Source organism: Tremella mesenterica (genome assembly GCF_000271645.1).
Source record: "Tremella mesenterica DSM 1558 unplaced genomic scaffold TREMEscaffold_1, whole genome shotgun sequence".
NCBI lineage: Eukaryota > Fungi > Basidiomycota > Tremellomycetes > Tremellales > Tremellaceae > Tremella > Tremella mesenterica.
Genome location: NW_006711225.1, coordinates 1,057,206 through 1,079,877, shown reverse-complemented (window position 1 = coordinate 1,079,877; position 22,672 = coordinate 1,057,206). Strand labels below are relative to the sequence as shown.

General features: G+C 46.9%; 8 protein-coding genes across 8 annotated transcripts; 3 read left to right on the top strand and 5 right to left on the bottom strand.

Annotated features, from left to right (window-relative positions):
• Positions 1-1,576: 1,576 nt before the first annotated feature.
• TREMEDRAFT_41575 (uncharacterized protein) lies at positions 1,577-2,829 on the top strand (the record flags this gene model as incomplete). Its single annotated transcript, XM_007000867.1, has 5 exons — positions 1,577-1,663; positions 1,711-1,815; positions 2,002-2,080; positions 2,125-2,250; positions 2,440-2,829. The coding sequence occupies exons 1-5, from the start codon at positions 1,593-1,595 to the stop codon at positions 2,827-2,829; spliced, it is 771 nt and encodes a 256-aa protein (XP_007000929.1). The 5' UTR covers positions 1,577-1,592.
• Positions 2,830-3,983: 1,154 nt separating this feature from the next.
• Positions 3,984-6,814, bottom strand: TREMEDRAFT_24726 (uncharacterized protein; the record flags this gene model as incomplete). Its single annotated transcript, XM_007000474.1, has 6 exons — positions 3,984-4,559; positions 4,717-4,804; positions 4,852-5,184; positions 5,281-5,845; positions 5,980-6,278; positions 6,501-6,814. The coding sequence occupies 6 exons, from the start codon at positions 6,812-6,814 to the stop codon at positions 3,984-3,986; spliced, it is 2,175 nt and encodes a 724-aa protein (XP_007000536.1).
• Positions 6,815-7,362: 548 nt separating this feature from the next.
• Positions 7,363-9,326, bottom strand: TREMEDRAFT_58337 (uncharacterized protein; the record flags this gene model as incomplete). The annotated part of the gene is made up of 11 exons (XM_007001171.1): positions 7,363-7,605; positions 7,654-7,719; positions 7,791-8,015; positions 8,214-8,344; positions 8,387-8,494; positions 8,539-8,576; positions 8,740-8,853; positions 8,901-9,002; positions 9,119-9,139; positions 9,191-9,243; positions 9,294-9,326. 11 exons carry the CDS (start codon positions 9,324-9,326, stop codon positions 7,363-7,365), a joined length of 1,134 nt encoding a protein of 377 aa, XP_007001233.1.
• A 233-nt stretch (positions 9,327-9,559) lies between these two features.
• Positions 9,560-10,953, top strand: TREMEDRAFT_36501 (uncharacterized protein). Its single transcript, XM_007000765.1, has 4 exons — positions 9,560-9,631; positions 9,935-10,027; positions 10,317-10,444; positions 10,746-10,953. Exons 1-4 carry the CDS (start codon positions 9,613-9,615, stop codon positions 10,896-10,898), a joined length of 393 nt encoding a protein of 130 aa, XP_007000827.1. The 5' UTR covers positions 9,560-9,612; the 3' UTR covers positions 10,899-10,953.
• Positions 10,954-11,283: 330 nt separating this feature from the next.
• On the bottom strand, positions 11,284-15,328 carry TREMEDRAFT_58335 (uncharacterized protein; the record flags this gene model as incomplete). Its single annotated transcript, XM_007001170.1, has 10 exons — positions 11,284-11,469; positions 11,671-11,766; positions 11,812-12,333; positions 12,377-12,488; positions 12,588-12,760; positions 12,804-13,652; positions 13,695-14,059; positions 14,105-14,286; positions 14,334-14,824; positions 14,945-15,328. The coding sequence occupies 10 exons, from the start codon at positions 15,326-15,328 to the stop codon at positions 11,284-11,286; spliced, it is 3,360 nt and encodes a 1,119-aa protein (XP_007001232.1).
• Positions 15,329-15,779: 451 nt separating this feature from the next.
• On the bottom strand, positions 15,780-17,324 carry TREMEDRAFT_72679 (uncharacterized protein). The gene is made up of 4 exons (XM_007002058.1): positions 16,863-17,324; positions 16,347-16,605; positions 16,057-16,170; positions 15,780-16,009 (listed from the first exon to the last, which is right to left on the bottom strand). Exons 1-4 carry the CDS (start codon positions 17,078-17,080, stop codon positions 16,004-16,006), a joined length of 597 nt encoding a protein of 198 aa, XP_007002120.1. The 5' UTR covers positions 17,081-17,324; the 3' UTR covers positions 15,780-16,003.
• A 160-nt stretch (positions 17,325-17,484) lies between these two features.
• TREMEDRAFT_41567 (uncharacterized protein) lies at positions 17,485-19,438 on the bottom strand (the record flags this gene model as incomplete). Its single annotated transcript, XM_007000866.1, has 6 exons — positions 17,485-18,071; positions 18,195-18,283; positions 18,332-18,650; positions 18,694-18,749; positions 18,858-19,203; positions 19,323-19,438. The coding sequence occupies 6 exons, from the start codon at positions 19,436-19,438 to the stop codon at positions 17,735-17,737; spliced, it is 1,263 nt and encodes a 420-aa protein (XP_007000928.1). The 3' UTR covers positions 17,485-17,734.
• A 585-nt stretch (positions 19,439-20,023) lies between these two features.
• Positions 20,024-22,618, top strand: TREMEDRAFT_72677 (uncharacterized protein). The gene is made up of 13 exons (XM_007002057.1): positions 20,024-20,075; positions 20,122-20,190; positions 20,245-20,289; positions 20,341-20,526; positions 20,624-20,710; positions 20,753-20,949; positions 21,002-21,108; positions 21,160-21,168; positions 21,217-21,263; positions 21,311-21,384; positions 21,426-21,611; positions 21,783-22,023; positions 22,410-22,618. The coding sequence occupies exons 1-13, from the start codon at positions 20,048-20,050 to the stop codon at positions 22,490-22,492; spliced, it is 1,359 nt and encodes a 452-aa protein (XP_007002119.1). The 5' UTR covers positions 20,024-20,047; the 3' UTR covers positions 22,493-22,618.
• Positions 22,619-22,672: the final 54 nt, after the last annotated feature.

Genomic DNA, 22,672 nt, shown 5'->3' with positions numbered 1-22,672 from the left:
GGGCCGCTTCACGTTCTTCTTCTACTGAATTGGTAGCTGTTACCTGCCCAGAAGCGGGCCGCGGAAGAGGAATGATGGGCCAACCTTTCTCTCCACTTGATAATTGGCTCGCATGTGTATTAGGACAAGAACTAGAGGGGTCTTCGAGTGGATCACTGGGCACCGAATCAGCTGGGGGAGTATTGCTGGAAGACGTCTTATCGTTATTCGTAAGTGGGGCGTGAGGAATGTTGATGGGTTGGGAGTGAGTTCGCGCGTGACGATTTGTTGGAGAAGGTGCCGATCGGACAAGGTCATCGAGGTGGGATTGAGTATTCGAGGTGTTGCTAATATCCTTGTTGTGTGCTATCTGCGGGAGCAGATCTGGGAATGGTAATGTCTGAGAGGAAATTGGCTGTAGTAAAGGGGTGGTTTTAGGGGTAGCTTTCACCACCTTGGAAAGTGGGAAGATGATGACGGGTTTCTCGTCGTAAAGAGGATGGTCGAGAGCGTTGGTCTCCGCATCTCTAGGCAGATTACCGGAGCTGCGTTATCAGCCTCATGATCAGTCAAATCAAACTCAGTGGACGAGGCGAGGGTGGACACGGAGTATACGGAATAATTGGAAGGGAAGGAGACAGCAGAAGCTTGAAGAGAAGGGGCGAGAGAGAGAAGTGATAAGGTGACAGAGGAAGGACGACTCACGCCGCCAACTCTCGGAGCCATTCGTTCAGTGTCATTTCGTTACACGGTCAATGAGCCCTTTACTGACCCTTGAGCGTTGATGGTTTTGAAGAGAGAGGATATAGCCCTGATCAAGAAGCTCTTGAAGAAGGCAGAGGGAGGTGAAGAGATGAAAGGAGGTCCTCACAATGGGGAGGAATGTGGGGGAATGGTAGGAATGAGGAAGAATTCGGAATGACCACTAATACCCCTGTCCCGCCGTACCGCCGTTTGACCCGTCGGTCTAAACGCTTTAATCCGATGGTTAATGAAGGTTTAGACCCGATCAATGGGAGCCATCCGATACGGCTTCATTGTTCACGAGATGATCCATGATGTGATCGATTCTCGGTGTTCGATCGACGTGGGGGAATGGGGTATAGTTGACACATGCATGACCCATGTCTAGATTTCCTGACCTGATTATCTAAAATCATTGTAGACAGTTCAAAGTCGTTTCATACAGCAAAGAACTTTTGGTCTGGGGTCAAAGCCACCGGAAACGCTCGAGAGTTTCACTTGAAACTGAATGTTCCAAGGAAGACTCACCTTCAATAATCGCTCGATTGGATTTCGGGTTGGTCGTGTCCCAATGTGAATGATGCGAGTCTGTTGCTCCCCACCTTTCATGTTGGGGCATATGCATTCTTATTCTGCACTTTGAGCTGTTGCCCTGCTCCACAGCGCCCAGTGTCGCGAGCCTTCTCATCATTCCGATCGTCACGGCATCTTCACTTACAGAGCCGCTAACCATCCGCCACATGGGCAAAAGTGCCACAAACGCCCACGCGCCCCATTGAACCGACGAAACTGATGTCATCGATCCTTTCCGTCCTCGTTCCCTCGCCTCCTTCCTCTCTTTCCACAATGTAATCCCATCCATCTTGATCATGTCAGGTATATTCGGGTCTATTTGGCCTATCTTATCTTCCTATCGTCCCAACGCAGCTCGAACTCGCCAGTGAGTCAACGTTTTCCCGATACGCTGCTTGTTGACCTGATGTTTAGAGCGCAGAAAGATAGGGCGCCCGAGCGTTTTGGAGCTTTTGAACCTACTTATATCCCACCGGGATATGCTATCGTTCGTCCTCGAACGGACAAAGAAGCACAGCGGTGAGTATTGTCATTCTCACTTCTTCTTCTTCACAACACTTCTACCGATATGATGCTTCAGAATCGCTCCGACCCCTTTGGGGGAATGGAGAATGTTCATCGCTTTTAGCATGACCCTGATCACTTCCCGTTTCCCATTCTTCCCCTGGTGGCTGAAGTTGAACGCATTATCAGCTAACGAGAGAGGTTGTATAATCACGTCCGAACCGTTGCTTTTTGGCTGGACGCCGCTCCACTGCTTTCTGATTTAGGCTTGCCTTTCCGAGTGAGTAATTATGTGCAGACCAACGTGGCGGGTCTGACCGATAGGCTGGATTGGACGATATTATCTCGCTCGTACCTATCTATGGTGATATCCTGTCGGGAGTGTTGCAGCTGTATCAAGTCTGGCTGAGTTTCATCTATGGTGTACCTTATGAGATCCTAGGGCGGATGGTGGGTGGCATTCCTCTACCCTTCATCTCTCTCTTTCCTTTCCTCCGCCTTATGATCTCTGCTTCAATTCTCTTTTGAGTGCCTGTATATGCACGACGTGGCCCGTGTATATCAGCTTGTAGCTCTGCCTTTTTGTTCCAGAATATGCACACAGACGTGGTATATGTGACATCTCCGCTGACTTTTCAGCTCCTCAACGTTATTCTCGACGTGATCATAGGCTTCGTTCCACTCTTCGGTGACGTCCTTGACAACCTCTTCAAGTCCAACCTACGTAATCTCTCCTTACTTGAAGAATGGCTTCTCTCAGCCCCCTCGGCTCAGAAATACCACATCCTCCTTATGCCCGACGGCGGCGAATTTCTTCCCAAACCCAAGACGTCTTCAGCATGGAGTAGTTGGTTCAGTGGGACAAGCGTTGATGAGGTTCGTGAGAGGGAAAGGATGGAAGGGAGGGTGTACAAGACTAGACGGATGGGTAAAGATGAAGGTGTTGGTGCTGGTGTAGGAGGTGCTTCTGGGTCGAATGCAGGAGGAACGAGAAAGAGAAGAGACCCAGTGTTCGAGCCTGTCGATTGAGAGTGTATGTGGCATGTAGCTAGTAGTCTCTGTATGCAATACACGTACTTATCACCATACACCTTGACCAGTTCGTTCTCGTTGCTGAATTCGCCCACTCACTTGCATTTTTGGAAGATTTCCCTTTCCCACGGTTGACTTCGATCACAACACCAAAGTTGAATCTGCTGCGGTTGCGTGGTGTCAAACAACTCTAAGAAGACCAAAATTGTCAGAGGAGAAAACAGGTCGAACCAAGATGATACGATCAAACCCTACCGCCATCCCTCTGAGAGCATCAGACCTCAAACTTCTCCAATCTTCCCGTCCAAACCTGAACCCTCAACCGAGTCAGACTAACCCAACCGATCAACCTAATCCGTCAACCCAACCATTCTCTCCATCTCAAAATCAGGCCAGACAGGGTCAAGGAGCACAACAAGGAGTAATTCCGACTGGGACTGAACGAGGGACGGGAGAAGGTGTTATAGGTTCTGAAGAGAATAGAAGAGTTAGACAAGGTATGACGGTCGCTGAACGTATTGGTTTATGAGAGGTGAGTTGATTTCTCATTTACGTATCATTACCTTTCTCATCAGTTGTCTCAACCTTCCGTCTTTTTACACAGATAGTCTATATATGTGAAAAGATGAGATGACACGTATTTCATCTAGGATGGGAAGGTGTACTGTCGTTATTTTATAGCTGACTGAAAGGATCGTCCTTGACACATCGTCACTACCGATGATCAATGACCAGGGAGTGTAATGATAATCTTCTAAGTTTTATATCTCATGCTCCATAGTTGGACGATGGACAATGGATTACGGACGATGGAAAGGTGATCTTTGTCCAGAGATCCGATATGAGATGTTCACGGAGAAAATCTACGGCTCGATGCCTGGACAATATGAACCAGTCGATTAGGTCGGATGGAAAAACCAAACGAGAGGCATCTGATCATTTCCATGACGAAGGGTGTGTGTGTGTGTGTGTGTGTTGGACTGAGAGAGAGGAAACGATGCAATGATGCATATGACTAAAATGACTAAAGATACAAAAACCTGAATTGTCCTCTTCACATTATCATGTACGTTTCCATGACGTAATCGACACATCTCACATCTTTCATCACAGAAAAAAAAACATGATCCCACGTCTGTCCACTTGTTTTATTATGATAAAGACAGCGTCGTAAGTCCCACAATCATCATCAATGTCATCAAGGATATTCCGCGATTCAATTGGAAATCTCCACTGGGTTGGCTATCCCCTTGTGTTGAACCAGGATGAAGCGTGTTATTCGCCGATGAAACGGCATAAGATATGATGGGTACATCTTCGATAGTGTAAACCGAATTATTACCTAATCCTTGAGCTTGTAATTGACCTGGTGTGGGCGTAGGAGTGGACCAGATGTAAGATACTGTCGAATAACTAGGATTGGGTAGGAGATCATTAGGTAATCTAGTTTGAACAGTCTGTGTCAGAGAGAGGGGTAAGATGATTGTTGGTATAGGAGAATTGGGGTCTACTGAAGTTATAGATGATGCGGATGGAGCATTAGAGGATGGGGAAGTTGAGGAAGTTGAGGAGGTAGAAGTGGAAGTGGACGAAGAAGAGGGAGAGGTGAGAGGAAGGAATCCGATAAGTGGAGCTTGAACGTTGTTGATGCCATATGAGAAAACCGTGTAGACTTTTCGGAGGAATGGAGTACCGAAAGACCAATCAATACCGTCACCTTGATCAGGCTATTTGTCAGGCATCTTTTCTCTAACAGAACGGATCATTAATACCTCGACATAAGGCTGGACACCTATGCGTGGAAAGACACAGAGATGCGTGGACGAGTGGGTCTCGGATAGATGGTCTGGCCCATGAAGGAGAAGAGAGAGAATCAGAACTCACCCGTGCCATAGGCCATGCAAGACAAAAAGAAGATCCCGAAACTTGAGCATACATCCATTCCGAAGGCTGAAGCTGAATATATCGTCCTCTATTCGTCAGCTCATGGTACCAAAAGGAATAGAAAATGAAGCTGACCCAAAAGAAAACCCCAAAGTCATCCTCGTATTGCAAGGAACAGCCCACATCCCATCATTCACAACTCTGGCATCTTGCATATTCGAGAAGATCCTTTCCACATCTTGTTGAGGACCGTAAATACCATTGCTCCCCACATCTAGAATTGCTATGCTCCCTAAACCTTGACCCGAGTAGGTAGAATTGGGAGTGATAACCGTTCCGTTCACTGAAATATTTTGTAGTTCTAAAGCCCAGAAAATGTACTCTTCCCCCTGCAATTCCTCAGATGTGGTAGGGTAATCGCTCGTGTCCGAATCACGACGAGAGTTTCCGGAGGAAGAAGTGACAGTTCTTGAGCCGGTGGATTCATCGGACCCACTTGCTTCGTCAGATCCACTTGTTCCATCAGAATCGCCGGTCTCTGAAGATGATGTGGCCGATGGTGACGGGGAAGACGAGGGTGACGTGGGGGTCAGGGATGACCCGGAAGATGTTGTTGCAGAGGATATAGGGTCGAACGCTGACGTGTTGAAACTTACACCGAATGGTACGACATCATGCCATTCGATATCTGATATAGTCCTACCAGAGGCAGTATCATTAGAAAAGTATCCTTCTGATACTCCACCCAGAGTCAGTCCCATTCCACGACTATAGCGAGAGCTGGGAGAAGCAGAAGCAGACGAACTTGTCGATGAAGAGGTCACTGGAGGTGGCCCTAGGGCAAGACCAAAAACGGGGTATGGTAAAATCCCTTGTGCTAGGTGTTCCATAACAGTCGGGCGATAAGTGAGGCTAGCGGGAGTGGAAGAAGGAGAAGACGAGGTCGAGGTCGATGATGAAGATGATGCAATATTCGATGAACTCAATGATGGAGAGGCTGATGAGGAAGAAGTAGCCGCCTGTCCAGAGAGGATGACACGAGATAATGTGGATAACCGAGGAAAACCAAGACCTAGTATACCTGACATTTGTTGACTGGACAGTGTTAAATTAGTAGCATTTATGAGACCTGTCCATCAGCTTCCGGCCAGGCTACATGCCCACTTGACATGAACCTTCTTGTACGAATCACTGGTAGTCACACGTATGAGGAATCGTTTCATGGGAAGAAGTAGAATTGGGAGTAATGGAATGTCGACTGACCAAACACCTGCCCATCCAGTTGTAAATCCCCCAACCATACGGTTTCACCAGCAATTATCCCACTAGCCTGTGTACCATCCCCAAATCTAGCTCTCCAAGTTGTAGAGTTTCCCCCTAGAGTTTGATACGTAGAACTATATTTTTTCACATCATAAAAAGGATAAGCCGCTGCGGGAGCTGGACAGACATTTGTATTGCTACATAGTGTCGAAGCGAGTAAAAGGTCGGAAGAGCCTAAGTCGAGTTGTACGGGGTAGGTGGTGGGAGAGGAGCCTATGGAGACGGGAAGGATGTATGTACTATGTGTCAGATCTGTCCATGTACTCGTTCTTGCCACATGTTCCCTACACCTACCTGTCTCAAATTGTTTTGTTATCCAGAGACGGACTGGGGGTTATGATGAGGGGGTGTCGTGGGATTATAATCGAAGACGAGAGTTCGGAAAGAGACGTAGAGGCAAGGGAGAAGTGAAAGAGAAAGTATGTGAGAGTAAGAGTACGAGATAAAGATCATAAACATACTCTTGTGTAGTACCAAGATCAATAATACTCCCATTCCCCAAATCCCTCTTCCACCTCTTTTTCCCCTCCCGACGCTCTAATCTCACCTCCTTTCCCCATCCTAACGACGGTACATCTCTTTTTTCACGCGAGATAGATCGTCGACGAGGTCGATAGATGACATCTCCCCGTCTTCTCAAGACCGTTTCGACTCTTCTATCCACCAGGTCTTTCGAAGGCTTTTGTGGCTCTCTAGGTCGATGGACGAGAGGCGGTGAAGCCAGAGAGAAGTTGAGTATTGAGAGAAGTACTAGTACACGAATGGGATGAAGCATCTTATTGGGATGAGGGTTGGAGATGAGGAAGTGGGGACTATAGATGAGGTGATGGAATTGACATGGATGAAGAAAGAAGTAAGGTCGTCAAGGAGAATGTTGAAGGCGGGTCAGGCGTCGACAGGGTCAAAGGAAGAGGGCGGTGCACAGTCCTTACACTACGACCCACAAGAGTAACTTTTACTTATCCTTCGTGATGAAGATCTAGTGTGTTTTGATATGTGTGAGAAAGCTGCTAGACATGAAGAGGAGAGTGATGAGTGAGGTTTGACAAAGTGTGATAAACTGCGACAAGGATTGCTGCGCGTTAAGACTTTCTAAAGGGCGTCGACTTGCTTTCTTTTTCGCTTGATCGGAGACACGGCACGGGCCCGGTCTAAAATACGGCGCCCCGGATATCACGCCGAGTACCCCGCATGTACTCACTCGTGCAACGTGTGATCTGGTCGAGCAAGATGCATGAAAAATATACAGTGAAATAGATGGTCAGATGCAATGACGAGATAGAGGGAAAAGAGCAACGGTGGAAGAGGATGGTGAAAGAATTATCAATGCGAGCCGTTGACAACTTTGGCCTTTACACCTTCTCTCCGCTTCCGCACACCCTCACGAAGCTCGTCCAATAGAGGGAGAGTCTGTTCAAGGGAGATACAGGCGTCGGTGATGGACACGCCATATTTCAGTCCGGATGGACCTTCTGGAGGGACGGATTGTTTTCCCTCGTTGATGTTAGACTCGATCATGACTCCTAGGATCATTTGCGATGTAGGACCGGATGTTAATTGAGCGGCCTGGGGATGTCAGTCTGGACCACCGATGGGCTGAATCTGTCTACTCACAATGTCCCGTCCAACCTCGATTTGTTTCTGATGTTGCTTGGAGGAGTTTCCGTGCGAGCAGTCGATCTTTGGGTCAGCCCTAAACCCTTTTCTTGACGCTGGCCGGAGAGAAGAGATCGGGGAGAGTCAGTACTTACCATCAACCTAGAGCTCAAACCGGCTTTCTTGAGCTTTTCTCCACATGCCTCTACGTGATCGGCAGAGTAATTTGGCCCTTTGGAAGAACCTCGAAGGATAACATGCGTAGAGTTGTTGCCAATGGTCTCAACGATAGCTGAGAGACCCTGTTTCGTTACAGAGAGGAAAGTGTGTCCCGAGCCGGCGGCTTTGATTGCGTCTACAGCAATGTCGATTGACCCGTCCTGAACATCAGTCTCATTCTAACGATACTTTTCGACTACTCCTCAACATCCGCGCGATCTGGCAGAGAGGAGAAAGTCCCTAGACCCCGGGGGCTAGGCTTGACGTAGAGGATCGACCAGATTTGAGCGTGAGCATGAAGATTGAAATCAGAAGATTTGAAGAGAGAGAGAGGGGGGAGAGAATGACGAATTACTCACTGTCCCATTTTTAAAGCCGACACTCATCGACAATGCAGAAGCCAGTTCCCTATGAACTTGACTTTCCGTAGTCCTAGCGCCTATAGCTCCCCACGAATTCAAGTCGGCTAGATACTGTGGTGAGATGACATCTGACTGTCAGCTTCAGCCGTGGTGGCAGCAAAAAAGCTTACCAAGAAACTCCCCAGCGGCTGGCATACCCATCTCTGCGATCTCAAGTAATAGACCTCGTGCAATTTTTAGACCGCGATTGATCTGGAAAGAGCCGTTCATATCGGGGTCTGGATCTCAATGTTGGGTTCAACAGCTTGTAAACATCACTGACCGTTGATGAGACCTTTCCAACCGACTGTTGTCCTGGGTCTGGTTGTGAGCTTGAGTCTGAATCACCGATCACATTCACCCAATAGCACATGCGACATCTCGCCTAGCGGCCGACAAATGAGACGAAATTTAAGCAATGCGGATGAAGGATGAGTCAGGTGGACGAGGAGGAATACATGGGATGAAAGGTGTTAAGACTTACTTCTCAAAGTATACCCTCATGACAATCATCAAATCCTCTTCTGATTCTTTGGCATATACCAATAGTTTCTTTGCGTATTCCAAAGCTTGTTCAGGATTATGCACCGAGCAAGGTCTTCGATATCAGCTGCAAGACTGCACCTCATAAACGAGCCAACTTACCCAACAATAACCAGAAGTCTGTCATCATCACCTTTTATGATACTCTCCACTTGTCTTCTACCATCTAAAACCGTCTGTGCTCCTCTGAGAGATAAGGGAAGTCTGATAGTCAGTTTCACACTAATTTTCACTTTTTTTCATTCCATCTCATCATCTTCATTCATATCTCAACGAGAAGACCCCTCTTCTTCGATTGAGAGAGCATGTAGATGACTTACTCTTCCAGAAGAATCTGTGGTCTGATACGTCAGCCTTTTCCAGCTTTGTTACAATTTGAGGGTCAAGCTCACGGGATGAGAGGACGGACAACCTTGACCCTTCTATCATCGAGCAAATCCATGGCCTATGCGTCAGCTCCTTCGTGGTCATATTGGCAGACTTTGAGTAGCTGACCTCGCGGACCGAAACGGTTTTGTGTGTGTACATATGATACTTTTTGTATTTCTCGGAATGTGTCAAAGTCTCAAGATTGATATTGCACGTTCGCCAAAAAAATCCAAGTTTCCAATCCATCGATCGGTTTTTGGACTTTTTCCAGAATGACTCGGTTATCGGTCAAACCTTATGTGTACCCTCCATTTTACGAAGTAACCTCTTTGGGTCAAACGACGATCAGTACAAGCGAGAACGTCAGAACTCTTCACAAAAAGCAAAGTGGCCAGGTAGCAAGCAGCTAGCACAGTCTTTTTGTCGCAGTGTGGATGTGTACAAGATGACAGCTGGTTTAAAGAGTGAGTCTTCTCATACTAAAGTCATTTCATATCAATCACCAAAATCCACTGCCTCCGTCCTCCGAGTAAACCCTCCTTTGTGCTATGCCGACATGCTGCCCTGCCACGAAGGAATGAAGCTGATGCTTTCTCTTTCTCTCTCGTAACTTAACAATTATCGATCCATCGATCCATTCATCCGACGGAACTCATCCCCAACGGCCATCGACTTCTGTACACTTTTGCAACTATTCTTCAACTGATCAACTTAAACTCTTGCCCTGGGATTCCGATAAGTGCATAACATGTCACTTGCAACATCAGCCGTCATCTTACTCTCTTTCGTCCTAGCTTTAGGGTTTTTACTCGTCATTCTCTCTTGCGCATTATGGGCCAATTGGTTACCTCTTTTAGTTGGTAAGTCATCTTTCTGCATATCAATCCAGCATCATGTCCCCATCCACCTCCTGGGGCTCTTCTCCATACCCCATTGACTCCTCCGTGTACCGATTAATCATTTGGATACGGATCTCCACAAACCCATTCACCTGATTAATTCTTGAATCTTACATTTTATCATCCATTCATCTCTCCTCCTCGGCATATCGAAATAGACTTCAATCAGATCATTCTAAAACTCGGCGTTTTAGTACTAGAACTCACTGAATGACTTCATGAAGCAAGAATACCGAACTCACGAAAACAGCTTTCACATTCGTCCTCGCCCCTATACCCAACTCTATATGTTCTAGATGCGCAAGAGCGGATGATTTATCACCTGAATATAATTCAGCGTATATAGATTTTGGTAGATTCTTAACTGGGATGTTAGTTGTGAGTCATATTTCTTTTCTCCACAGAGTAAAACCCTCCTTCCACCTCCTCACACACATGTTCCTAGGTACAATTCCCCTCCTGTCGTTTTCTAGTACGATATCACATCTATACACACTCCATGCCATCTAAAAATTCATACACGATGCAAAATGGTATCTTGGGGAGTCCCTCCTTTACCTATACACATAAGTTATACATGTATTTTAGACTTCTTGATGTTCCACGCTGCAAACATAAAGGTAAGGGAGATAGGACAGAACATTATGATAGAATGATGCTCCATGCTGATTCCTTTAAGACAACAGGACTCTCCCTCCCTCTTCTCTTAGCTCACTCGGAACTTATACAACCTGCCGCATGTTGGATGTCTGTCGCAGGAGGTGGTTTGGTATATGGGACTATATTAGCTTATGGAGGATGGTTCGGGTCTGGATCAGAGGATGAATTCTGAGAGATTTAAATACATTTAGTACCAAGATTTACTGGATGCAATATGCTACCTTGTCATCTTTGTGTCTCATCTCAATTTAATTGAACATCTGCTATCTCCCGACGAAATGGATGACCTGCGGGGGGTCGTGATCTTGATGACTAGGCATTCGAATGAGTGTAGCCGTATACCACTAAAGGACTATCTCGAGTGAACAGCATAACAGCAGTGATCACTAAAAGGAGTGTGGACGAGTGAAAGAAAAGTGCCATGACGCTTGAGTCGAAATATGCATAAACAGACTATGACAACATCTCATTCACATTTCTCCTACTCTTATCAATTTCACGATTTCAGACGATCTTCTCATTATACACGACTTGGGAGAATGGATTTAGATGTGATTTTATTGACCCATAGACTGTTGCATCAGTTTGTGTTGCAAGATCGCCATTGATTCCCTTAAGATAGGAATGTATTGGATGACCACTGGGTCAGCTGTCCATCGACTTGTCAAAGTCTGAACGGCGTTATTGAGACTGGCGAGTATGTTGGGTGTGATTTGACCGAAAAAACTAGAAATGAGTTGTTCCTATAGTATCAGCATCGACTTGCACCGGATTCATCACTCCCTGTCAAACGAGTCATAATCCAGAGTTTTGATTCAGGCGGATCGATTCCTGCGACGGTCTGGATCTATATATTGAAACAAGCACCATAGAGGTATGGTAAGGCGGAAAAAGTAGGGTGAGAGACGATAAGAAACGAGACGATCACAGGTAGATTCACTCACCCTAGGCTCCACGATACCAACGGCCCTTCTTTGCATATGCAAAACCCTCGCATACATGGGATCCGCCGGACTCAATTCGTTCAATGCCACTCCCAACTACATAATCAGCTCTCTGTTCCGTCTGATTGCAGCTTTACTTACCTGATACAAAAGTGTAAAAATAACAGCTTGAGAAACTTGAGGTCTACCTTGAGCTGGGACAGCTCTGTCCACTATCGCCCAATGTTCCGATAAGAGATTTACCAAAGTCTGAGTGCTTTGGGCTGATAAGGCAGTCCCTATCATATCTTCGTATTGTTGATTCACACCGTCTGCAGGTTGTTCGTTGACTCTACGGGGTTGGACTGGTGGGATCGTATTTGTTCCAGTAGGGGCGGGACCGGTGGTGGTTGTGGCTTGAGGTAGAGGTTGAGTAGATTGACGAGCGAGTTGATCGGATAGAGAAGATACTTTGGTCTTCAGTTCTGAAACGGAATTGACGAGCTGTCGTAAGGTCGTATCGCTCAAACTCGCCGCTTCACGAATAGGAAATTCAAAGTCTTTTCTCAATGCTAACATTTCGGCTTTAAGATCAGAAGTCATTTGATCGGCCAATTGAGTGGAGGAAGTGGACATGACTGGGATGAGATTGGTTTGAAGACTTTCATTGATTACTCGATCGAGCTGTATATGTCAGTTTGGTCATAAAAAGCGGAAGGGAGCTCACGGAGGAGTGGACGATGGTAGAGATTGAACGTTGTATAGCTGGACCGAGAGCTTTTTCCAGTTCACGAGGAACGGACTGAAGAGCGTCATGGATAGCTCCTGGAACTTGATTGCTGACTACAGTTCTGAGTTCATTCTGCACCGTCCGTTCGATAGCAGGCACGACACTATGATAAGCCCGAGTCAACAGAGCATTAGGAGACGACACTCACGTCTTTTTGATTTCATTTTGAATCAAAGTTTGAAGCTGAGCCTTGATCGATCGTTCGACTCGTCCCGCAACATCATTACTGAGCTCGGTGGACATCTTGTCGATCCGAGTATTGAAATCCTGATTGATAGTAGCCAAATTATCCTTGATGGACTTGATCACCCTTCCTTCCGACTACCTGTCAGCCAGGAGATAGGATAGAGACACTCAAACTCACGCCTCGGATCTGAATCGCCATTTGGTCCAACGAGACTCCTTGTTCAACATCGTGAATAGACCGACCAGCGTCACTCTCTTCCCGCGATTCATTTCCTCCGTTGGAAATGTCCCCGTCATCATCCCGCACCGAAGGTCTCTGCACACTAGACCTTGAGTGGTTTAAAGATCTATTGCCCGAATACGGAGTGCTCGATTTACGTACTCTCGCAATATCGTCCAGAATTGGAGTTTGCGATGCTCTCGGGGATTCCCTGACGATGGACTGACTGAAACCAGCCAGAGTGTCGGAGATCGATTTACCGATTGTTGCAGAGTCGAGACCGGTAGGAGTGACGAAAAAGATTTCTGTATCTTCGCCAGGTCTTTCTCCCAAGACCAGACTCAGAATGGGCTGCAGGGGAATTTCCACCATACGATCGAAGCCCACAACAGTAGGGGTGTCTTTCGGTATGTTTCTAACGGGAGCTTGACCCTTGAGCGCATACTTGAAGCCGAACAGGCTTGATCGAGCGAAAGATGCTACCCATAAAACACCTTTCGAGGCGTCATAGATGAGTTGCGCGAACGACGTGTCATCATTGTATGGCGAAGAGAACTCAATTGAAGATAAGACTGCCACTTCCGACGTGATTTGCAGCAACTCCAGTACGGTGTTTCGGTCTCGACCGACGATGATATTGGTCTCGCAGAAGGTGACAGAAGATATGGAACTGTTTGGTGCTGAAGTGGGAAGCTGTCGATGCCAGACACGAGTCAAGCTGGCGGTGTTCCATAGACTGAACCAACCTGTTTCAGAAAGAAGACCGATGGCTTGGTGAGTTTGATTCAGACAGAAAGATACGAGAGACTGTTATCAGCTTTGCGAGTTCCCATTGAATTCAGAGCTCACCCCATCAGTCCGGAACATTGGTGCTTGAGGGTCAGAAAAGGTATTGGCCGATTCTTGTCGAGGATAAACAAGCAAAACACCTTCGGTGCCCGCCACAGCGAGACGACCGTCTTTGATCCACTCGATTTGACGGGGAACTCCTATGGTGGTATTGTGAGTGAGATTGACGTGCAGCATGACGGAAACCGCAGGATTCTCCCGACTCCATTGCTTGGGAACTTGAAAGGCGGTGATGGACCCATCGGAACCGAGGACAGCCACAGAAGTGGGAGATACGGTCATGTCAACGATATGACCATCACGTAGGTCAGGCACTTCGAGTACGGCAGGTGTAGCTGTGGCTTTGTCGACCAAGCGTACTCGACCTGGGTTATCAGTAAATTGTGAGATGGAATGACGAGTCAGCTTACCTTTGGAAGTGGCGTAAGCCAACCAATCGGTGGTCATTCCGACAGTTCTCCCATGAGAATAAGTGTCGGATCTGGCGCGCATCTTAGTCACGGGGGAGATATCCACCCCCTGACCATTGAAAAGACTATCAAGATTCGCCTCGGTAACTGTGATTACTGTGCGAGGAATAGGCATGCTTGGTCTGTCATGAGTGAACATCTCATCAAATGGGTGGGATGGAAGACCTACCCTTGACCCGACTGTCCGTTGGTGAGCTTGGATGCTGCATAGGGAAGCTCTGGGGCAGGTTTTGGGCCCGAACTGGTCGTAATGGACGTAGATACGATTCTGTCTTCCTCTTTAGGTCTCGGAGGAGGAGGTGGAGCTTGAAGCTCTGCTTTATTTCTTGGTGATCCCGCCGCAGAATTGACCTGCCCAGGAGGAACACTTTTCTTGGAGGAAGGTAAACCAGAAATGGTACGTTGGCGAATTTCACCATCTTGCGTCTGAGCTTGAGGTTTTGCCACCGGTTCAGGTTTTGAAGGAGTGAGATTGATGTTTTTCTTTGGTGGTTCAAAAACGTCGAATGGACTGACGAATGTGAAAGGAGATTTCTTTGTTTGAACTTCGGGAAGTTTAGATACATTAGGTGGGGTAGATTGTTTTGGTGAGATGACCTGAGCGGGGGATTGTACATTGAAAATAGGAGGAGGAGGGGTAGACTTATTTGAAGGGTTATTCTGGATGGGAGATTGTTGCGTAATACTTTCTCAATCAGCTCACATTCCACATTTCTGGGTCAAGTGCATATAACAGGTAATAGGTAATAGGTAAGGTAAGATTGGGGTCTTAGGAAAAACCAACGGTGTATGTAACATATTCATAAGGTTCTGTTGATGAGAAGTGGGTGGACTCGCCACTCCATTCTTGACAGGTGAAATTTCTTTCTCGTTATTCTGATTTTGAACAGCTGGAAACATGCTTGATAATTTCAAACCACCACCACCGATTGGTACTTGAATCTCCTGATTGGCATTGGCAGCGGCCATCCCGAACAGATCCGACAATGAGACCGCTTGAAGAGAAGGAGGGGGAGGTACGGGTGAAGGTTCTCGTGGTGAGACAGGATGAGGTGTTTTCAGAAAGTGTGCCGAACCGGAAGAGATGGTAGAAGTAGGTGTCAAAACCGAAGTGGCTTGGTTAAGCATGGCGAGAAGCTTATTACCTTGTGACGTGCTCTCCATGTTGATTGGTCCCAGATACCGAATAGGAAAGAAGGGGAGGGGGGTGTGGAAGAGGGTTGGTAGCCTCGAGGCAAGTTGATGCGCGGTGTTGAGTGGGGAAGGAAGGATGAAAGATTTGATGGTTACGAATCTTTATGTGCAGAAACTTTCTTTTTTGTTTTGATGTTAAAGTGGGATTGTGAGATGAGAGATGCTGGAATGAAGTCCTTGTGAGTTGACACTAAGATATGCTGGGTATATGGAAATGATGAGAAGGATGATGGGGAAGGGAGAGAGAAGTTTCAAGCAAGCGAAATTGGTCAAAGGCTACTTAAAGATTGGCCTTTCATCAACGATCGTCACATAAGTATGATACGTCAGTCTGTAGTACAACCTCTCTCACACACACATACACATACACCAAGACTTGTGATGCCTCGTGTAACTGAACGATCTTAAGACAAAAAGCTTGACAGGCGAACAATAGCATTCATACCGAGAGATTATAAAACGTGTCATATTGAACACAGTGACAATACAGCCCCTTTCCTTCTACCTCCTCCTGTCTGCTTCTGTTCCAACTTTGTCAAACGGCCGACCGAACTCTAATTCCCACAATATAAGGCTTCGTAAAGTACACCGGGAAATTGGCATGCGGCAACAAATGTCCTGTAAGAACCCCGACCCAGGAGTCCCTCAATACTATCATAGTCAGCCGATTGCCAAATACAAAGACACAAGAAACGCACCCTCTCGCCTGCCGCTCGACCGGTAGCGAATCGTCCACAAGCCCCGCACACGGACGTGCACATTGATAAGAACAGAGCGACTACAGCACCCACTGTAAGCCAGTTGGCATTGCCCTGCATGGTAAGTTGTTATCCGATGGTTCTTGAGCAACATCATCCCCCAGAGCCGTTACCGTACAGTAGGTACCACTTCTCTCCTGCAGATGACGAGATTAGATCTACTATACAGGGTCAGGATTTTGATACGTGATATGGTTTCAAGCTGTGATCAGGGCGGAGAGGGGACTCACTAGTGTCGCGGTGTAGCCACCATCTCTCAAACGGTTCTTGACCAGATTCCACAACACCATATCAATGACAAATACCACTAGAGCTATCACGGCTGCTAGAGACTCCAACAACGCCATGAAAATGGTGGCAATTCGGGAAGCGCAAATGATACCGACTAGACCAAGGATGAAGCCGATGAATGCGATGGCTCCTGCTATGGGGTGAAGGATGAGGGCGTAGGTGAGGTGATGAAGGACTGTGGGGTTGGTGTTGACATTGCTGATTGTGAGCGTTGGTCATCTACATAACAGGACATCGCATGTATCCTATCTATAGCACTTTCATACTTGCCCCATTGAGGAACACCAGAATGACTCGAGCTTTGGAATCTACGTAATATAGATTCTTGTCAATGGGGAAACTGCATAGGCAGGCATACCTAGTAGCATCGTCATTGAAGAATACAAGATAGAGGTTGGTACAGATGTAGGAGGGAGAGAAGATGGTAATGGAAAAGAAGGGGACAGAAGACTCACGATGCACCAGCTACGGCGATATTATACCCCACATGTTTCGCCGTACATGCTCCTCCCACCACACATTGTCCTAAAACCCCAAATACCGTCGTTTGTGATCCTGCATTGGCAGAGAGAAATTTGACAGCTGTCCAAGCGGGAGGTGAAACAGACGCGAATAATAACAAGACCCAACCTGCAAACGCAAAGAATAATCCTGGGAAAGCGGGGGATACCATGATGCGTGGATTGAAGGAAATTGATACAACAGAGAGGTGTCAGAGATTGAACAGACAGTGCGAATTGGAACTCCGCCGACTGTTTGTTTGGATAAATCTGTGCGTCCGATCCGGAAAAGGAAGCGATGCCTTTCCGCAAGAATATATGAAATGAGACTACGTTTGGATGGAGGGTGGTTTGACAAAAGACAAGTAGAATCGAAGATGAGAGAGAGAAGGAGAGAAGTGAGAAGTGACTGGTGACTTAGGTTGGATGGATGGGGGAAGGGTCGAGGGCGGGTGGCAGGTTTTTGAAGAGTTGAGCCAAGGGCCGGTCCGGGCCCTGAACACCTACGTCATAGCGTCATAGAAAGCGGCAACATTTTCCATCGATCATACAGTAACGCTTTGTGTCATGTGCGGGTGCGGGTGCGTCATGCATAGTGTATGAGTGCTTTGATACGACAAGGGCAATGTCTACGCAAATAACACTACTACAGTAGTAGATTAAGCTGTAAAATCACCCAGACAAGATAAAAACTCAGTGTTCCCACAGCTAACCCAGACAGTCCTTCCCAAGATGCCCAATTATACTTCTTCAGATCCTATTCACGCTTTTCTTCAAATACCCCTTCTACTCGTGATCATTTCAATGACCTTTTTCGATGTTCCCTCTCATAGAGCAGTCCAAACTCCCGCACACACTGCGGTCAAAAACCCTACAAACCCCATATATTGTCGAGAGATGCCACCTAAAGCCCCGCTATCGTTCCCTAATGGGTTCTTATCACTATCCCCTTGTTGCCCTTGACTAATCCACTCGTTGTATGCCGAATAAGCCATGATGACAAAACTCTGACCCTCTGGTGATTGAGTCGCGGTTTGAGACCAATCGTATGGGTTCACAACTTGCGTAAGGTAGCCTGAAGAGTTGACTTTGGCCGATACTGCCGAGAGGAGTTGGATACCTTGGGAGGCGTATTGATTGGTTAAGCCCATGGTGGACATCCGTCTATAAGTCAGTCTCGTCTACTCACATAGATTCTCCCTCTGTGTAGTATGTGCAGTACAACAACTGACAGATTGTGGCGACACGGGAGACTGAAGTAGATTGCGTGACAATGATGAAACTCACAGGGCTACAGCAGCGATCAGCGCCGAGCCAGCTGTCTCTTCGAAAGAAGAACTCTGGTCGATGTAATTTCTCAATAACCCATCCTTGGTCTGCATATTCAGCTACACTTCTCCAAACAAACATATCAGAAAACCCACCATATATCCCTGAGACGCAGTTAAGATCTCCGACACCCAGCTTTGCAAATCGGATACTTGGCTTGTCATACTGTTCGAGAAACCACTCCACCGGATGGTGTTCAAAACTCTGATCATGCCCATAGCCGCCCACCCGTTACCTGTTAACCACAAACCAGGGTCGGAAGCTCCTGTGCCCATGACGATATGGGCCCAAAGGCCGGAGTCTTGCCTGAGAACATCACGATACAGTGCACACTGTGTGTAGGCGAGTTGTAAAAGGGATTGATTGTTATGCACGGCACCGTAGTACGCTAGGAAAGGGGGTACCATTGAGATGCTGACGGATATGAGCGATCTTCTAGGTGATGAGAGAGACTTACGAGTCTGACCATAATTGGACTTGATCGGCCCGGTGGGAGATCGCCCCGGAAGATGACTGATTGATTAGCTATTTCTATCAGGCCAGCAAGACTATGAAAGGTGGTAGAGAGAGGTGTGGAAGTCCATAATATTTGAGAGAAAGGCAGAATGTAAGAGCACAAACCTTTGGCACATCATTCAACAAATAGTTTAACTCCTCCTCCGCTGCAGTCCCATAACCCACACCTTTCACCTGGGCATTCCCAGAGCTGACATTGGCAAGCAAAACGCTGATCCCCAAACTCGCCGGATCGCCCGCTGCTCCATCTTTCAATAAACTCGCCGAGGTCGTATTGGCAGAAGCGTTATTCGCACTCGGTCGATTGTTCAATGTGACCTGAGCGATATTGAAAACATCCTGGAAATCGCCCTGGCTTAAACTGGATGGGAAGGGGTTGGAAGATGAGAACACAGAGTATTGAGGATATTTGTATTGCAAGATCGCTTCTGCTTCCGTACCGTTCTCCCAACTGATCGTCAGTCGCAGTCGGATACAACGTTATCTAACGGTAACAAGGTAAGGATGACGTGAGGAATGTAGGCTAGGAAGCGGGAATAAAGACGGAAGAAAAGTGAAAAGTGAACTGACCTTTGGGTAGAAATTTGTTTCATAACATCGTATACCTTGTCAAGATAGTCGGAAGTGAGGTGCGTAGCTCGAGTCAGGGACGATAAGATCGTCAATCCGATCAAGTATATTCTCATGGGCGCTTGATGGAACGTTCAAGAGTATGTAACTAGTAGTGATGTTGCAAGGTGTTGACGAGTAGAATGAGACACCTGGCGACACCCGTGCACAGCCTCCGAGGGTAGTTGCGTTGAAAGGTGCAACCAGCGGAGGTCGAAAGATGTTTCTTCCTTTCGTTTGTTGTATACAATTGTCCAAGCCGCTGAGGAAATATGAAGGTGTCAAATTGCACACTTTCACTTGATGTCCGTCGCCGATGCTGAAAAGACGATGATTGTGGAATGCTAATGCTCATCTTACTGGAAACCTTGCTCTTGGCTTTTGCTTGATCGGAGCCTGCGTCGTCATGACTCTTGACTTCCGACGGCCGATGGCCGATACCTGATGGCTGATGCCTGATGGCTGAACCTTAATGGAGCATTTGGACAATTGATAACGATTTCCTACTACTGGTAAAGTATGACGTGGGAAATGCCTCACGCGCGGCGCGTGTTCGACCAGGTGAGGAGAGAGCAGGGGGGTTGGGCCAGAGGCGAAGACAGGGAGCGCAATGTCTTCTTCTCTCTCTCTCTCTCTTGCATCAGTTCCTTTCCTACCTTTCTCAATAAAACCCCACAGCGCTAGAAATGGGGAGAGAAATCATCAGTCTCTCAGGTGAGTTGTTATCTTATCACCTCTTGAGGGAAGCTTACCCGATCAGTCGGTCAGGCCGGAAACCAAATCGGGACAGCTTTTTGGGAAACCGTTTTGGCGGAACATGGTTTAGATCGTCAGTAATTCACTTTTACCCTCAATCCGTTCTTGCTGGTACTGATCGTCTTAGTGAGTGGGAAATATATAGGCAATGACCCACAACAACTCGCCAAAGGTCAGTCGGTATTAAGCGCCCCTCGATGAGGATGCAATGGCTTACGATCAGTCGATGTATATTTCACTGAAGCTTCAAATAAAAAATATGTACCGAGATCGATCCAAGTCGATCTCGAACCTGGAGTGGTGGATTTGGTCCGAGCGGGGAATATGGCAAATCTTTTCCGACCAGAGACGTTTGTTCATGGTGAAAGTGGGGCGGGGAATAACTGGGCGAAGGGGTATTACACCGAAGGTTTGTCTCCTCATCTGACATTGCCAATCTCCCATCACCCCGACTCTCGTCATTCATGGTCTGACGTGGACGATCGAAGAAAGAGCTAATCATATAGGTGCTGAACTTGTGGAAAGCATCCAAGATGTATTAAGACAACAAGCTGAGAATTCTGATTCCCTCCAAGGATTTCAACTCATACATTGTTAGTCAAGCATACGTATATGTTGATGATACTGACCAGAAGCTCTTGGTGGGGGTACTGGTTCAGGTCTTGGTGCTTTGCTATTAGGGAAAATAAGGGAAGAATACCCAGATCGGATGTTGGCAACCTTCTCCATATTCCCCTCCCCTAAAGTTTCCGAAACGGTGGTGGAACCATACAACGCCGTGTTATCCACTAACATGTTGGTGGAGAATGCCGATATCACATGTTGTATAGACGTGAGCAGCTTACATCTTATCCACGAAGATTGAGCTTGAGCTGATGTGTCAGAACGAAGCTTTGTATAATATATGCGAAGCGGAGTTGAAGATAAAAATGCCACGGTACAAGGACTTGAATTCTCTGGTGGCAAAGGTCATGTCTGGATTCACTAGTACGTTTCCCGTCAACTCAATAGCTAGATAGGGTATGACTGACGAAATAGCCACGTTACGATTGTAGATCTTCCTCATACTCATGAAACATGACATAGCTGATTTGATCAGCCCTGGTGTGCTCAACTCCGATCTTCGAAAACTCGCCGTGAACATGGGTCAGTCAAACTTAGAACATGTCTTGAAGTAGAGTTGACATGTCTAGTCCCATTCCCTCGACTTCACTTCTTCACCACCGGTTACGCCCCCTTAGTTTCCACGTCCACAAGACAATATACCGTGAGTTATACTTGATGTGACGTTTCATGCTGATTAGCCAGGCTTCGAATGTTCACGAGCTCACAGCGGCTATTTTCCAACGCAAGAGTTTGATGGCGGCTATCGATCCTGCTTTGGGTAAATACTTGACTGTAGCAGTGGCATATAGGGGAAAGATGAGTATGAGGGATATCGAGACTGGAGTGTGGGAATTTCAAAATCGCAATTCTGCTCATTTCGTACCATGGGTGAGTATACGACCTTTTCTTCTTCTTCTTCTTCCTCGACTTTGTCCTCTCTCTTCCTTGCAACTCGTCATCGTCGTCGTGGCGCTCCAAGATCATCATCATCATCATCAGTTGTGATCTCATCTAGTCATGCAGCGAACATATCAGTCTGAGTAACGACTAACCTCTTAGATTCCCAACTCCGCCCTGACAACATTATGCACCGTTCCACCCGTCGGTCTACCCGCTTCCGCGACACTCGTAGCGAATACCACGGCCATTTCCGAGGTATTCAAACGTTCGCATAATCAATTCCGTCAATTATTCAAAAGAAGAGCGTTCTTGCATTGGTACACTGGTGAAGGGATGGACGAGATGGAGTTTCAAGAAGCAGAGGCCAATTTGGCTGATGTGTGTAATGAGTATGATCAATGTGAGTTATGTGTTTGTAAACTTTCGAATTCCCATCTTGCCTGTGAACATGTCTTCATGTTGTCACATTTTGTAGTGCTCTGTATCTTGGCTCCTCCCTCGTCTTCCATTCGTGATCCGTAATCCTTCCCTTTCTCTTCACTCTGGCTTTTTCCATCGACTCCCTCCTTCCTCCAACGCTCTCGTCTCTCCCCAACGTTCTCAGTTCTTCCACATCTGCATTTTCTCCCCCCCTTTGTTCTTTTCTTCTTGTCCTTGTCCTATTCCTTGTCTTTGGTCCCGTTGAGATGTGATGGAATCGTTGCAAGGTTTGTCGTAGTGAATATGATCGCCCTCGGACCCGTGGGAAACTGAATAGTGAAACAGCGCCTGTAAACTGACAACAAGACGCAAACGCCGATATGGATGAAGAAGAAGAATACGAAGCTCAAGAGGTGATAGTGGAGAATGAAGAGTCGTATGCTGAATAACGTATAAATGGTCAAGTGGCTCGTGGTGCGGATGGAGAAGACTTGAAAAGGTTATCTATCTACGTATATCCATTTGTCTATCTCACTCTAGTAGATTTTGGTGTAATGCAGTTGTTATTGGACTTTTGACTATTCTTCGTATAAGGAATTCTCAGTATTCTACTTAAGAAGAAAGATTCA